The 16051-nt window shown below is 29.8% G+C and overlaps 2 protein-coding genes and 1 long non-coding RNA gene across 11 annotated transcripts; 2 read left to right on the top strand and 1 right to left on the bottom strand.

Annotated features, from left to right (window-relative positions):
• Positions 1-1172: 1172 nt before the first annotated feature.
• Positions 1173-6169, top strand: LOC112747665 (protein DETOXIFICATION 45, chloroplastic-like). 8 transcript variants are annotated; one of them, XR_011872697.1, is made up of 14 exons: positions 1173-1548; positions 1745-2077; positions 2222-2367; positions 2511-2788; positions 2916-3051; positions 3160-3256; positions 3354-3454; positions 3799-3962; positions 4138-4209; positions 4295-4388; positions 4667-4762; positions 5338-5459; positions 5687-5744; positions 5963-6169. XR_011872697.1 is itself a non-coding variant. In XM_025795819.3 (14 exons), exons 2-14 carry the CDS (start codon positions 1767-1769, stop codon positions 5990-5992), a joined length of 1728 nt encoding a protein of 575 aa, XP_025651604.1. In that variant the 5' UTR covers positions 1173-1548; positions 1745-1766; the 3' UTR covers positions 5993-6169. The 8 variants fall into 8 exon arrangements, 5 of the variants coding, with proteins under 5 accessions (XP_025651604.1, XP_025651605.1, XP_025651606.1 ...); XR_011872696.1 differs by having other exon boundaries at positions 5859-6169; XR_003174947.3 differs by having other exon boundaries at positions 5850-6169.
• Positions 6170-9798: 3629 nt separating this feature from the next.
• Positions 9799-10616, top strand: LOC112746844 (uncharacterized). The gene is made up of 2 exons (XR_011872695.1): positions 9799-10222; positions 10322-10616. It is a non-coding gene; the product is annotated as an uncharacterized lncRNA (long non-coding RNA).
• A 770-nt stretch (positions 10617-11386) lies between these two features.
• Positions 11387-15454, bottom strand: LOC112747664 (isocitrate dehydrogenase [NAD] regulatory subunit 1, mitochondrial-like). 2 transcript variants are annotated; one of them, XM_025795815.3, is made up of 4 exons: positions 14651-15454; positions 13562-13801; positions 12931-13009; positions 11387-11847 (listed from the first exon to the last, which is right to left on the bottom strand). In XM_025795815.3, exons 1-4 carry the CDS (start codon positions 15158-15160, stop codon positions 11573-11575), a joined length of 1104 nt encoding a protein of 367 aa, XP_025651600.1. In that variant the 5' UTR covers positions 15161-15454; the 3' UTR covers positions 11387-11572. The 2 variants fall into 2 exon arrangements, with proteins under 2 accessions (XP_025651600.1, XP_025651601.1); XM_025795816.3 differs by having other exon boundaries at positions 13562-13789.
• Between the last annotated feature and the right edge of the window lie 597 nt (positions 15455-16051).

The raw sequence follows: 16051 nt of genomic DNA, 5'->3' as shown, positions 1-16051 counted from the left end.
GAGCATTTGATTTCATTCATAATTGAAATTATTATATTGACCTAAAAATGGTGAAATTAAAGGAAGCATGTAAATAATAGTTGATAGTTACAATTTTATTGCTAGATTTTTTGTTGGATTAATTTGACATTATTCTTAACATTTAAATGAAAAGTAAATTACTATTTTTATCTATAAAAATTTAAAATATTAATAAATTTATTTATAAAAAATAAAATTAAATTTATACTAATAAAAAATAGTTGTTATATAACAAACGTATTAAAACATTAATTTTATTGGTAGGTAGATATGTTATTAACTATAAAATTTTATAGGTAGAAGTAATATTATTCACCTTTTATCAAGTTCTTGGTGTTGGTTAACCTGCCTCTAGTAATCACTATGTATCATCACTCTTCAATAATTCAACCATGTGATCACTAATTCAATGGAACATCATTATTTCAATAATAGATCTATCACACCGACAGCTTTATTTTTAATTGTGTAATTAGATTTTCAAAAGGATTTGAAGTGAATTGCAACTAAATTATACAATCTATCTAATAATAATAAAGTTTTTTTACTACATTATTTCAACTTTTTGGGAGGTTAATATAGACTATGAAACCCAACAAAAAACGATCTTTAGCTCATAATAATAACTAATAAAATAAATTTCTGGTAATTTAAATAGTTAACAAGCATGATTAATGTGACAAAATGACTTCAAAGCCCAAATGGGTTGGTGAAGGAACTCAATTATTTCTTGATGTAGGCCATTCAACCCATGTCTATAGTACAATAATATAGGCACATAGCAACAAAAACGTGGTTTGATTTTGACTTGGCAATAATTATACTAAAAATTTATTGGCCAACAACAAACCATTAAATGGAGTTTCGATCTGCAATGGATTAGTCATTAACCTGTTAGGCGAAAGATATCGTAGGAAACAAAAAAAATTATACTAAGAAAACCAACTTGGTTTAATGGTTAGCTTACTAGTCTACTTAAATAAGTGTCAGGAGTTTAAATCTCGTCTTATATATGTAGTAGTTGACAAACCTTTGAATAGAACCAGATTTGCGACAGATTAGTTACAAAGAACATTAAAAATGATAACATAATTGGTAATTAATAACCTTTCATTGGATATAAGTAAGTTCGATTTTAATTTTCAATTTTCAACAATAAAATTATAGGTACTCAATATTTGAAGACCAATCAAAACTCTTGTGGTAATAAGAACGTAAAAAAAAAAAGAGAAAAAGAAAAAGAAATTGGACCAACTAACTAACGTTCATTGCATTTTAAAAGTTGTCTGTTTAATACTATAAAAGTGCAAGTATAAAGAATGTGAAATTTGCACTAGCTTGACCATAGTAAAAAAATTGGCATTACAGTTAGAAATTGATTCTTTTCTGACACTAACAGAAAACAGGATCAGCTGAAAATGGAATAAGAGTTTTCAATTATCAGTTGCTGCTTATAAACCTTATACTATATCTTCCAAGTTCACCGTACTTGAATTTTGAATATTTGGAGCTAGGAAAACAATAAAGGTTGGTACTTTAATGGTTTAAACCCCACCCCCCTTTTCTTTGTTGCATTCTCATGCTGGAACTGAAAATTGGGTTCATTTTTCAGTGAAGGATGAACCACATTCATAATTTATAATCTTCTAGTACCCTTTATTCCTTGAATTAAGCAAAGCAACTTAGATATATGATCCGTTTCTTTGTTTTGAAATATCTGCAGTGAGCTAAGTTATACCAATTACATGGCTACTCAAATTGGTGGTTCACTTGTTTGTGGAGTTGCTATTGAAGGGGTTGTGAAAAGAACAAAACTCAACAATGAGGTTGGGAAGTGTAATTTCCATTTTAGAACAGCAACAGAAAGAAGGGCTTGGAATTCCATCGGGATTCTTCACAAGAAAGTGGTTTCTTTTGACAATTTTGTGAGGCACTGTGGTTTGGTTGCTAATGAACCCATTTCTGATGTTGGGTTGAGTCACTTTGATGTGCATAATGATGATGATGATGATAGTGCATTATCAGAAAATGGCATCTTGATCAACAAGAAGAATTTGTATGATTCCGACACTCTTTTACTCGAATTAGCATACTTTGTCAATTAATCATGAGTCCTTTTGTTCTTGAATGCTAATCAGGTACGATGTAATGAATATTATGCTTATATATGTGATTTTTGGCTTTCTTTTTTTCAATTCAGTGTGTTTGATGGGGTAAATTTAGAAAACAAACCTAAAGTTCCAAGTGTACAAACTGAGCTTATAATGCTTTCTATACCTGCAATTGCTGGACAAGCAATTGAGCCCTTAGCGCAATTGATGGAGACTGCTTACATTGGCAGATTGGGTAAGTTGATTGATCTTTGGTAATGTTGATGGTTTTGAAAAACTTGCATTATGCTGCTTTTTCATTCTTATGTTATGGTATGCATAAATTTACTTTTTAGTTACTAATGAATTGCTCTTTTTGCATGGTGATTATTTGAATAGGAGTATTGGAGTTGGCATCTGCTGGTGTTTCCATGTCAATTTTTAACATAGTATCAAAGGTTTTCAACATTCCTCTCCTTAGTGTGGCAACTTCTTTTGTAGCAGAAGAAATTGCAGCCAAACCAATCAATAATGAAGGTCCCCATGATCAAGCTAAAAGAATGTTTCTACCATCTGTTTCTACTGCCTTAGTCTTAGCAGCAGGAATTGGTATGATTGAGGCTTTGGCTATGTTCTTTGGATCTAGATTGTTCCTCATCATGGTTGGAATATCCTCAGTGAGTTAAACCTTGCATCACAAACTTCTAAATTCTTATGTACAATCCCTCTTCCGTATCCTTGTTATTTCATTTTTTGGTCCATTTCCATTATCTGATGTTGCTGTCCTAATGTTTTTCTGCATAGGACTCACCAATGCGGATTCTATCAGAGCGATTTTTGTCGCTTAGAGCCATCGGTGCTCCGGCCGTTGTCATTTCTCTGGCCGTGCAAGGAATATTTAGGGGATTTAAAGACACTAGGACCCCTGTACAATGTTTAGGCAAGTACTTCATTACACTTTTTGAAACAGACACTGATAGACATTTAATAAGGTTTATGTCACATTGATCACACTGTAATGGTTTTTACATTACTTGAACTTTTGCAGGTTTTGGCAATTTGGCTGCAGTGTTTTTGTTTCCTGTACTTATTTATAATTTTAACATGGGTGTGGCTGGAGCTGCCTTGTCCACTGTCATATCTCAGTATGAGCTCTTATGTTTGTTCTTCCTATTGCATATTTTCAATACAGTAACATAGAGATCAATCAAATTAATAGACTCTGTATTAATATTATTTCAGGTACATTGTGGCCACTTTGATGATATGGAGTCTCAGTAAAAGGACTAAACTGTCAATCCCAAATATTAGAAGCCTACCTTTTGGTGGATACTTGAGATCTGGTGAGTATCTTCTCTATCTGATTTGACATTAATTCAGTGGTTACACTTGTAAGTTTGATTCAAGCCATTGATAAAAATCATGGTTTTATTGCTTTGGTAGGTGCCATTTAAGGAATAACATATCTCTATGGCTAGTCAAGAGTACTTACTTTGTTGTTTCACGTTAACTTCCATGTGTCTTTGATTAACATAGGAACTATCTAATCCATATATAATAATTAGATATGACATTTCTGATTTAATTTTGTAGCTTTTGCATGTTTATGCATCTTCTGTTTTGAATGCTAAATACTTGAGAAACCAGAGGGGTGTCTTGAGGGAAGTTTTTCCAATTTATTGCACAGGTGGTTTTCTTCTTGGAAGAACTTTAGCTTCTGTAATGACAATAACTTTGAGCACAACAATGGCTGCACGTCTCGGACCCTTAGCCACGGCAGCACATCAGATATGTTTGCAAGTATGGTTATCTGTATCACTTCTTGTAGATGCACAGGGAGCAGCTGGTCAGGTACACTAATCTCTCTTCATAAACATTAGAATCTCTTAGTCTTCATGTCAAAATTTCACAAATATTAGATGACAGGATCATTGGAATATTAATATGAGAAGATCTATTCAAATTTTTATTTTCTCATTCCCTTTGACTTCATACAATTGACCAATGGAGTTATATTACTGAATAGGCTCTTGTTGCAAGTTTCTTGGCTAAGGGTGACTACAATACTGTAAAAGAAGTAACTTACTTCGCTTTAAAGGTTGTCCATCTCATTCTTTGTGTTAAATTATCATATACTTTGCCCCTAGTATTCATATTTCTAATTTGATTTTATGTATTCTCAGATTGGAGTACTCACTGGAGTCATGTTAGCTATAATTTTGGGTACCTCTTTTGGTTCTCTAGCAACCCTTTTCACTCAAGACATTGAAGTCTTAGGTATTGTTAAATCTGGTCTACTGGTAAGAAACTAAGAATACTTACCTGCATTTCCTTCTGTTAATTATTTTCATTAGGTAAATTACATTGATCTAGTATATGCTAATTTCTGGAGGTTTAATACTCAATATCATTGTATTTTAAAAGAGGTTGGTATATGCATGATAATCAAGAATGTTATAGGTAATATCACCTCATTTTAAAATAAATTAGTGTAATTTAATTAGTACTTATATATCATATGCAAGACCTTAATTATATGATAAATACTTGCACAGTTTGTCAGTGCTAGCCAACCTTTAACTGCTTTGGCTTATATCTTTGATGGACTGCATTATGGAGTTTCAGACTTCTCCTTTGCTGCTTGTTCTATGGTAAGTAAGTGGTAATGTCCATAACTTTTTTTTAGCCTAAAAGCATAGAATAGTTTCTTTAATGGGTAATCTATCAAAAAAACGTACCTGATTTTTGGATACGTAGACAAAAAAATTCTCAAATGAGATAAAAATAACTTAAAATAATATATTTTTTAAAAGTAACAAACAACTTTTATATTTAAAAACTGTTTATGTATTTAATCCAAAATTTTGTAAGAATATTTGAATAACGATTTGGAAAGTATATATACAAAATATGGAATAAAAATTCGAGCTCTAATTTTTTTTTTAATTTTTTGAAAGTATTCTTGGTCATTGATAAAGAAAATTATAAAAAAAATATACTTAACAGAAAATTACTAAATTTGAAGAATAAAACTGTCTTATTTTTTTTCATGATATTTATAAAAAATTGCATCAGAATCTAATTTTTAAAGTTATATTTAACTGTAAGTATTTTTATCATATTTTAAAATATTCTAGGGATATTTTTGTCTTCAACAAAAATAAGGTCATTATTGTTTTACTCTTCTGTAATTTATTCTAATACTTTTGTAAAATAATCTAAACAGATGTTAGTGGGTGCAATCTCTTCTACATTCTTGCTTTTAGCTCCTTCAGTCATTGGTATACAAGGAATCTGGTATGGTTTAGCTCTTTTCATGGGCCTCCGGACAATTGCCGGAATTATGAGGTGAATTAAACTATAACATTGCTCAATTCTACAATAACTGATAATTTTTATTTTTATAGTTTTATAGTTTATACAGATAAATTGATTTGAGAATATACCAAAAAGGTGAAAGTAAGGGATAAAAAGAGGAAAAAAAAAAAAAAAAGTAAAGCTATCTAACAAACTAGAGAATGAAGTTAACTTTCAAGTATCAATAATTCTATATACAACTTTACTTTGTTGTTCAGATTATTATCAAAAGATGGACCGTGGTGGTTCTTGCAACTAGACAACCACGAATTGAAGGTGGGTTAATAAAAGAGGACCTTTTTTTTATGTGTGGTATTCTTTTACATTTTTTGTAATGTCATGCTCATATTTTCTCTCCTTTTACCTTTTAATATCACACAGTAATTTTAGTTGGTGTAGTAGCAGGATTCAGAAGAACAATCGGACATGTGAAATTTTTAAACCACGGTAAATGATAAATTAATAATCTCTAGCAAAACTCACATGCTTTTCAGGAGAAGAGGATAAAAAAAGTAAATGGCTAGAGATGGTGGATTTTTTGTTTGGGCTTTGTAATTATGGAATTTTCTTTTTATCGGCCACAAGATCATGCCTTTGCTAGAGAGTTTGGAATTGTAATTGCTATTGTTATTTAATTGTATTATATTTTTGGAATGGTTTAGAGTTATTTTAAAAATGTTAATACATTTAATATTTAAAGATGTGTATTCCATTCTTATTTAATATATTTATTATATTAAAAATATGTATTACATTTTCATTTTATGTTTTAGTGAGAATACTGTACTCATTTATATATAACTTTTTAAGTTTTTTCTAATATTTTCTTTTATGGTAAATAATAGTTACTCTTCTTTTTTTAAATTATTTTTATAATATCATTCTCTTTGGATCTTTTTGTTACTTTTTTAATCCCTTATTATATTATATTAATATTACCGAACAAATGTTAGAAAAAGAAAAAAAAGAAGATATTTTCGTTTTATAAAATAATAATAGAAATTAGATAGGAGTCATATTATTATATCAAAAATAATATTATAAATGAATTCTAACCTATTAAATTAAATTCACTTAATTATCTATATTAAATAATAATTAATATAAACATATGTAAATAATTAATATCGATACTAATCTTTTATAAATTAGTGATTATGATAGTAATTTTTTATTTGAGATGTTTCCTAAAAAATCAAATTCCTTTATATAATAACGAGTGAATTACCAATGTGGTCATGTTTTTTTACTGGACGGATATTGTTATTTTTTACTAAAAAAGAGACCTTTGGCATCTCTATTTTTTATTTATCTTCATGAGATAATTATATTCTATTTTTATGTGAGCTTTTTGGTGGTCAAGCACTAACAAAAATTGCTAATGAACATGTTGAGTTAGTAAAGTAGACATTACGTGTCGATGTGAATGGTTAACAAAGACGGTGAATTATTTATAAAATCGGTTAAAAATTTATTTGTTAGGATTTTATTTGTATCAAAAAAATTTGATACAATATTTTTTTAAAATTAATTTTTTATTTATTATATTAATCAATTTTTAAATAAAATTTTAAATGTATAATATAATAAGTACAAATTAATTAATAAATTATTTAAATTAAAAATATTATTTATTATGAAACAAAATAAATAATTTTTAAAAAAATGTTGTCCTCTTTTTCAACTAAATTAATAATTACACTTAATATCTTTACATTAAAATAAACTTATATATATATATATATATAAGAAGCCCTTGCTAAACTCAAAGTATTAATAACATAATTAATCTATTAATATTATATATTATCAAAAGTTTAAAAAAGATCAATGAAAATTTAATAATATAAAAAAATAATATAAATTAATTAAATTTTTTGTACATTAAAATTCGATTGCTTGCATAGTATAACTAATAATTAGGAAATTATGACTTATAATAAACTTCAAGAATTGTTTTTATATAGCCATATATTTTTTTTTGGTGACTTTTATATAGCCATATATAAATATTTAGACTGAATATCTGAACAAAAAAATTAATTTAAAAAAAATATATCAATTTTTTTAGGATAAATAAGTCTCCACAATATATAATATTGTATCATAAATCATCACTCTTTAATTATTAGTTACACTATTCAAGCAATTGAATTTTATAAAAAAAATAATTAATCTATATTATTTTTTATATTACTAAATCTTCATTGATGTCTGAATTATGATTATATATGTGTATTTTATTTTATTTAGTATTAGTAACTCATTGTTATTTATTTTAATTTAAAGATATCAAATATAATTATTAATTAAAAAATTAATTTAAAAATATTATATCAAGATTTTTTTATGAAAAATAAATTTTTGATTGATGAACTCTTAATGAAATGACGTCATTTGTTCAAGTGAACAGAAATAAATAAACTCCTTACTAATTTAAATTTAAAAACAAATAAATTCATGTTGGTACTTACTATCTACCTTGTCAGTTAATGTGTCAATAACTTTTATTAGTGCTTAATAGCAAAATTTATAAAAAGTTACCTTATGTTACAAAAACTAAAAATAAAAGTTTAAGTAGATTTTTTTATTAGGAGTGATTGTCCTTGATAGAAAAAAAAATAAAGATCGAATTAGTAGTTTTTTTTGTAATAAATTAATAAAATGATTGAGAATTTATATTAATTTACTGTAAAATCATTATATTTGAATTTTTTGTTTAGAATAGATTTATCTTTAGAGATAGATCTAGATAGACCTATCTCTAAATTATGAGTATGATTATTCATTTTATTCTTAAGATCATGATATAAATAAATAGGCTTCTTAGTAATTTAAATTTAAAAATAAATAAATCTCGGTCATTTTTAATTCTTCACATTGGTAAAATTTACAAAAATATCGTATTGTATCGTAAAAAAAATTTAAATAGTTTTTTTATCAGAAGCGATTGTCTAATCAAAAGGATTGAAATTTTATATTATTTTATTATAAAATTAATACTTTTAAATTTTTTATCTAGAGGTAGGAATCTCAAAGTTAAGAATATGATTATTCATTTTTATTTTCATACCAAAAGAAATTCCATTTTATTGTTATCACTCATGTTGCCATTCAGTGAAAATAAGGCTTCCGGTAGATCAAAATACATCCGTCCGATTATAAATCTAACCGTGCAAAATTATCCAACACATATCTAACTATTGGATCTCATGATTGTTATTTATCCAGCGCATAATGAAATGGAGGGTGAAGATTAAACGTATAATGTAATAGGCATCTACACCTAATAAAAAGGTATCTGCTATTATACATCTCTTCTCCATTCTCAAAAAGTCTTTCATGCGTCGCCATGACTAAAATTTGTACGTACTGAAACTGACCGTCTGCAATAATGTATGCCTAATCTTTGTTGTACATCAGTGTCTTTTATTCCTTTCTCTCCTTATTTTATATATCAGAGCAAATTAACAGTTATGTTTTACAATTTTATTTATCAAGATATATATAATAAAAATAATAATAATAAATATAAAATTACTAATACCTTAGTAAGTACTCAAAAGAATATTTTAATTAAAAGAAAAGCAATGAATTAACTATTTTTTTACTCTACTAGTTAAAACACAATTAATTATCAATCAAGATAAAGACTCATATATTAAAGATTTTTACTATTTAAAAAATAAGTCTACAAGATGGCTATAATTAATTGTTTTATGTAGTAGTAATATTTAAAAATATTGACTAAAAATATAATATTAAGTTATTAGATTAACAATATTAGATTATTGATTAAAAATATTAATTAATATAAATTAAAATTATTTTTTATAATTAATAATTTGATGAATAAATAAATTATTGTTTAACTAAGTGTCTTGAAATAATAAAAAAAATTAATATTTTTTTTTCTAAATTTTTACCCTTTTTTATTTTTTATTTTTTTATTTCTATTGCTGCATTTTTATTTTTTTTTCCTTTTTTCTCTCATTTCTTCTTTCTTGCTCTGTTATTCTTATTTTTTTATCTCTTTCTTTTCTTTTTTTGTTTTTAATATGTTCTTAGTAGTTATATAGAATTTTTATATATTAATTCTAAATATTTTCTTTCTTCCAAAAGAATTGTGATGATTATAACAAGACTTAGTTATAATAATATTTATCTTTATAATTTTATTTTCACTATTTTTACTTTATAAAACTATAGATAACATAACAAAAATCATATTAAAATTGAGAAGTGATAAAGTGAATGCCAATACATATAGGATAATTTAATATTTTGGTTCCCATTGGTCCATAAATTGTGTACGGACGTGAGCTTAACTGGCGGAGTTGCCTTCCTTACATATCTACACTCACAGATATAACTTCATAAATCTAGCTACTTCTAGATGTTTCCATTAATAATGCAAAAACTCTACCAGTAAGAAAGGAAGAAAGAAAAGAAATGGATCACAGAACAGAGGAAGAAAGAGAACAACAAAATTTGGGAGAAGAAGCAGTGCATGACGAGAAGAGGAGAAAGCAGAAGATAACAATAAGGTTGGTTTATGCTGATGGATCAAGTAGATGGAATTCGTCTTCGAGTTGTACTGCTTTGTCTTACTGTTGTCAAGCAGATGAATGCCTAGCAGACTTGCAGGCTGCTAAGAGGTACAATCGCCGTCACAAGGTTTGCGAGCGACATGCTAAAGCTCCGGTTGTCTTAGTTTCTGGCACTCGGCAAAGATTCTGCCAACAGTGTAGCAAGTATGTCATCTCTTCTGTATTATTCTTAATCCTATATTTGATATTGGCGCATGTGTACTATGTACTCGCTGTTTGTTAGATTGAATGGCATATATGCAGATTTCATGAGCTAGCCCTGTTTGATGACAACAAAAGGAGCTGCAGAGAAAGATTGGCCAGTCACAATGAGCGTAGAAGAAAAGCTCAAGCTCATCATGCAGACCTTCAATCCCAACCAGAGAGCGATATTAATTAAGTTAGTACAAACTTTGTTTGGAAGGCAAAAAAGATGATGATGTTCAAACTATTGATAATGATACATTTTTTATAAGAAGTAAAATGCCTTCTTTTGTATGTTAAGAATGATGAATGCCAGAAAAATAAATGCGCCCTCTGTAATGAAATGATTAATGAATTTCTGTCTGTATGTAAGCACAAAGATGACCTGTTTAAAGGTTGTCCACCGTAGTGATTAGTATTTGTCCATTGAATTTGAACTCTAATTATAACCTTACAAAGATGCGGATCATTGACAAAAAAAAATTGAAAGATTAAAATAGAAAAAATCAGAGTATATATATATCATTTAAAAACCTTTAAAATTAAATAGTAATTTTTAATTAATGAACATCTTTTATGTTAAATTTAATATTAAAATAATTTAAATAATTAATCTTAAATTAAAAAATATTTAAATAATTAAATAATTAATTTAAAGTTTTAAACTATATATATAAATTAAAAATAAATATTTTTTAAAATAACATAATTTTAATTAAAAGAAACGTATTCAAATGTACTCAATACTTATTCACAACATTTTGATGTAAATCAAATTTTATTTTTTTTGCATGTATATCAAAGATATTCAAACATACATAATTCCTATCTTTATCGTTATAACATAGCCATTTTTGTTCAAATTTAGATTATTTTTTACTTCAGTGACAACAAAATGCGTCCGAACTAAGATTAATTCATACAAGAAAATATAAGACTTATTCATGCAATAATTGGAAGAAGTGTGGTGAGGGTAGGTGATTTGAAATTTCACCTCTTCTGAAGTATAATAACTAAACCACCCTGAACTTATATGAGTACTTAAACAAGAATACTAAATTGTTTGTGTTTGTGTAGGGTCAACGTAAAAATTATCAAATACTCATAAAGCACAGTAAAAACAAGTTTAAAAAGTACAGAATAAATAAATTCTCATCACATCATCTTCTATGTTGAATAGACATTATTTAGCACCAAAAATTTGCCAAATTCAACTCTCATGGGAGCCCAATTAATGTTGATATAATTAGTTGAAAAGAATATACGAAGCTGACTTCGTTTGCAAGGTCAGAAAGTAGGTTAATCACTTAATCAGTTTAAAGCATCTAACACAGCATCAACAACCTCTTGAGTGGTGCTTGTCCCTCCAAGGTCATGTGTCCGGCATTGACCCTCTAGAATTACACGTTTCACGGCAGTTTCCAGTCTGTCAGCAAATGCAGGAAACTGGAGGTGTCTCAGCATCATGGCTGACGAAAGAAGCAGCGCCACAGGGTTGGCTTTCTTCTCTTCCACTTCCTTCCCACTGCCAACATTCCCAGCTGAAGCACCTTGCTCAAACACAGCATGCTCAGCCCCAACATTTCCTGCAATAGCATGGCATTTATGATTTGATATTTTCAAGCAATGACATAAAGGATGCAGTATAAGTATTATGAATAATCACTTTTATCCGGACACTCTTCACAACTCCACAATCTCCATCCTACTTGGGTCAAACCAACTATATATATATTAAAAAAAAAGCAAGAACAACAATAATACAATACAAGGGGAAACAAATTGCTGTACCACCACAATAATTGCAACCACAACAACTGGCTTGTTATCACTATTTTAGCACAAGTCACTGTACTCCTGAGTTGATACATAATCTCAAATTTTGAACTCATAATAGTCAAGATGTTACTTGCAACACCATAGTGAAGTAAACACTAGTTGTAAAAAAATGAAATACAACTAGAAACAAAAGCAAAGTAGCATCTAAAACTTCATGATGCTAACAATAAAAATATCTTGAATACATGAAGATCTTCAATTTTGAAGTCTCAATTTAAGAGAGTTACCTGCTAAAGACTCGTGTGTTTGAGAGACTAGAGTTTTCCTAAAATAATTCACCCAAGTTAATTCAAAATTTCAAATTCACACAACTGCAAGTTAACCATAGGTTACTCAATAATTTAACGACCATGAATTCTAGCCCTAACCAACATTCCACTACAAGAAACATTGACACAACTACAGTAATGACAATTTTTAACCATTATTCACTGACTCCACTACTAATTTTGCTTTAGTTGTCATATCACTACCTTTGACAACTAATAAACACCACATTGGCTGCCAAGCTGCTGTTTCCTCCACTGCTTCAACCCAATGGCAGGTAAACAAATTGATATTCTAAATTTTATACAACCTTAAGATGCAATCTCTATTTTACCTACACTTTATTTGCAAATTTCAAACCCATAAAATGCCCCTCAAAATAATCGCCCAAGAGAACTAGAGTAATAGACAAACATGCAGTAGACTCTCAACAATTTGAACATTGATCATACATCTCATAACAATGATGACAACATAAAGTAAGATGTTATTTGATGAGAAAAATGGCATCATGATCAAATTAGAGCTCTGAGTTTCTATACTTCTGTAAATAATAACCATACCTCCTGGCATGACACCAGTACCTCCAGCAATACCTGCTGCTGTATTCGCAACGAGATTTCCATACAGATTGGGGGTCACCTAGCAAGTGGAAAAAGTGCCCATGAGTTGAAAGAGACAACCATCAGGTTGATCAATCATAAATTGCAATATTCCTAAGTTGAACCTTCTTTCTTTTTTTCGGTTTTGGTGGGTGTGGGGAGCAAAATTCATGTTTTTCTCCTATATTATATACATCAAGTCTACATCCAGCTCGACTCAGGCAAATAATGCACCATTTATTATTTCTAAGTTCTTACTTTATCCTTTTCCACAGGAATAAGAGAAACAAGTTGATGTTTATTTCAGCCCGCAGAATATGTCTGTTATAAACCCCACACCAGGTATTTAGCTGATGTCTCATGCAAAAGTTTAATAAAAGATCAGAAGAGGAAAATAAATATATAAACATAATTGGATCCCCAATAATTGCAGGGTAGTGTGGCTTGTCTCAACAATAAACTGACAGCGATAGAGCACGGCCAGTAACAGACTCTGAGTCGAACAGGTTTTGATCCCTTGTAATTATTCCATAAATATATCAAACAAAAGCAAAAAGATATAGTTAAGGGCAAGGATTAACATAATGAATACCATGACATCAAACTGCTCAGGCTTTGATACAAGCTGCATGCAGCAGTTATCTACAATAATTTCGTTATACTTGATTCCGGGATACTTTGTTGCAACCTCCCGACAAGATTCCAAGAATAAACCATCTGCAAGCTTCATAATGTTTGCTTTGTGCACAGCAGTCACTTTCTTTCTGTTATTAAGGTAAGCATACTCGAAAGCATATTTAGCAATGCGCTCCGAACAGAACTTCGTTATTACCTAGCATCACATTAGTATGAGGTGCAAACAGAAAACCCATACTACACAATGTCAAGACGCTATCATCATGAGAATATATATATATATATATATACACATTTAAACATTCCAGGAAAAAATCAATAGAGAATTACAGAAGTAGCTCAATTATTATAAAATACTCTCCTAAAAACTGGGAAATCTTGGGATCATGTCCACAATTCTACAATCTTTGGGGTAATAACTTGAAAGCACACAAAGCAGCAGTACACAACTCGTACAGAAAACATCAGATCAAGTCCAAAAAAGGGGAAAAAATGATAGCAGTGATTCCCAGAAAATTTTTCAATTGATAAGCGCTGTTTTTCTTCCTCATTAGCATTCATGATTGATAACTTTCTTGATCAAATGGAGCCCATATAATGTTTTTTAAGAGTTTCAGATTTTGTTGCATGGAGAAATGTTAGAATGCAAGATGTTAATGTGCATTTGGACCTAAGGTGACCTCACAAAGCTCAACATATAAGTATATCCCAGGTTGTCACTATCAACAATAATCTACATGACAAACTACAAGTAACTAATCAGTTCTATCCACAATCGATCCCAACAAACAAACCACAGGATGAGCCAAACGCCAAAAACAAAACTATAAAAGAAAGAAAAACCATCAACTTATCTACTTCAATACACAAAAATCACTTCTACAATGAAATAATTTCTTTTATATTGAGAACAATGAATCCATAACCAAAACGCTAAACAAATATCTATATACCTACGTATTAAACAATTTTTATGCATAAAAAATTTGAATAGGAAATCCATTTCACAATTCCACAAGAAAACAAAACGAAAATCGAAATTCACCTTGAGGCTTTCAACGACGCCGGGGACGACCTCGTGCTCGAGGCCGGAGTACTCGCCTTCGGTGTTCTCCCTGATTACGACGATGTCGACGTTGTTGTGGCGCGTGGTGATACCAGGGAGGTTGAAACAGTTGACGAGTGAAGCGTAGAGGTCGAGCTCCTTCCTCAGCTGCACGTTCAGTGAGCTCACACCGCCGCCCATCGGCGTCGCGAGTCCTCCCTTGAGGCACACCTTGTTCTTCCGGATCGACTCAATCACCGCCGGCGGCACCGCCTTCATGTCGCCGTGGACCTCGAACTTCTCGAAGTACACCGGCGCGTGAATCGCCTCCATCACCTGCTCAACGGCGCCGGTGACCAGAGGACCGATCCCATCGCCGGGAATCAGTGTGACGGCGCGCGGGGCGCCGTCTCCGGGACGGGGCATATAGGTAACGGAGCGGGACTGGTTGATGCGCGTGGCCAGGAATCGCTTGAGGAGCGTGGAGGAAGATCGTGCTGTCGACGCCATTGGTGGCGGGCGTGAGATTAGGGATTTGTTTTTGGGAGTTTTGAAGGGTTTGGACTTTGAATGCTATGGACTGCGATTGTGACTACGATCTACGATGCGATTTCTGAAGCAGCCATAGGAAAGGTATAAAGGACCCATTGGAATAAAGGTCTCAAATCGTTGAATACTGTAATTGTATTTTTATCAATTTATTTTATCAAAATAATAACCACACTTCTTAATTTTAATTTTAGGCAACCATTGTATTTCCATTTTCCAGTATTATTGAAATTTAAGAATTTTTTGTTTTAATAAATAAAATAAATATAATAATTACGGAATTAAATAATTTTAAAATAAAATGACCGAAATTTGCATCCTTTATTTATTTCGTTTATAATGTATTTTGATTACAGTGTAAACGAGATAAAACACATTGACACGTGTATATCTTGTTTATCATATAAATAAGATATATTTATTTTGTTTGCAGTGTAAATATGATATAAGAAGACAAAATTTCAGTTTTATAAAAAAATAATTTCAATTTTTTATTGAATTCTTACACTTTTTATTAGTTTCATAATTAGCTCAATTTTTTTTTTTGAAATAAAAAATTCAACACAATAAGGTAGAGCATCAACGTCTCAACAAAAAATTACTAAACAGATAAAATAAACTAATTCCTAATATCACTCCATTCTTTGTAACTCTTAATCGATCGGTTAACTACTTTGCAACACCTGATTCTTTATTCCTGGAAATTCTGTCATTCCTCTTCAATCAAGTGCTCCAAATGATTACAATGAAACTAAACTCACAAATATTCTGTTAATTTGACTGCACGATTATCCCATGAACTACGTAAATATACGGTCATTCAACTCTATATCCACCAATTCGATAATGCTA

The sequence above is a fragment of the Arachis hypogaea genome, chromosome 15, assembly GCF_003086295.3.
Source record: "Arachis hypogaea cultivar Tifrunner chromosome 15, arahy.Tifrunner.gnm2.J5K5, whole genome shotgun sequence".
NCBI classification, from domain to species: domain Eukaryota; kingdom Viridiplantae; phylum Streptophyta; class Magnoliopsida; order Fabales; family Fabaceae; genus Arachis; species Arachis hypogaea.
Note: the sequence above shows the minus strand (reverse complement) of the source record. Positions and strands in the feature narration are given on the sequence as shown.

Excerpts from the sequence above, each read along its gene's own strand:
- LOC112747664 (XM_025795815.3), bottom strand. The coding sequence starts at position 15,160 with ATGGCGTCGACAGCACGATCTTCCTCCACGCTCCTCAAGCGATTCCTG. Across the intron at positions 13,802-14,650 it reads GCGTCGTTGAAAGCCTCAAG|GTAATAACGAAGTTCTGTTC; the intron begins GTGAATTTCGAT and ends ATGTGATGCTAG. Across the intron at positions 13,010-13,561 it reads CTGAGCAGTTTGATGTCATG|GTGACCCCCAATCTGTATGG; the intron begins GTATTCATTATG and ends TCCACTTGCTAG.
- LOC112747665 (XM_025795819.3), top strand. The coding sequence starts at position 1,767 with ATGGCTACTCAAATTGGTGGTTCACTTGTTTGTGGAGTTGCTATTGAA. Across the intron at positions 3,052-3,159 it reads GACCCCTGTACAATGTTTAG|GTTTTGGCAATTTGGCTGCA; the intron begins GCAAGTACTTCA and ends GAACTTTTGCAG. Across the intron at positions 5,745-5,962 it reads TAGACAACCACGAATTGAAG|GAGAAGAGGATAAAAAAAGT; the intron begins GTGGGTTAATAA and ends CATGCTTTTCAG.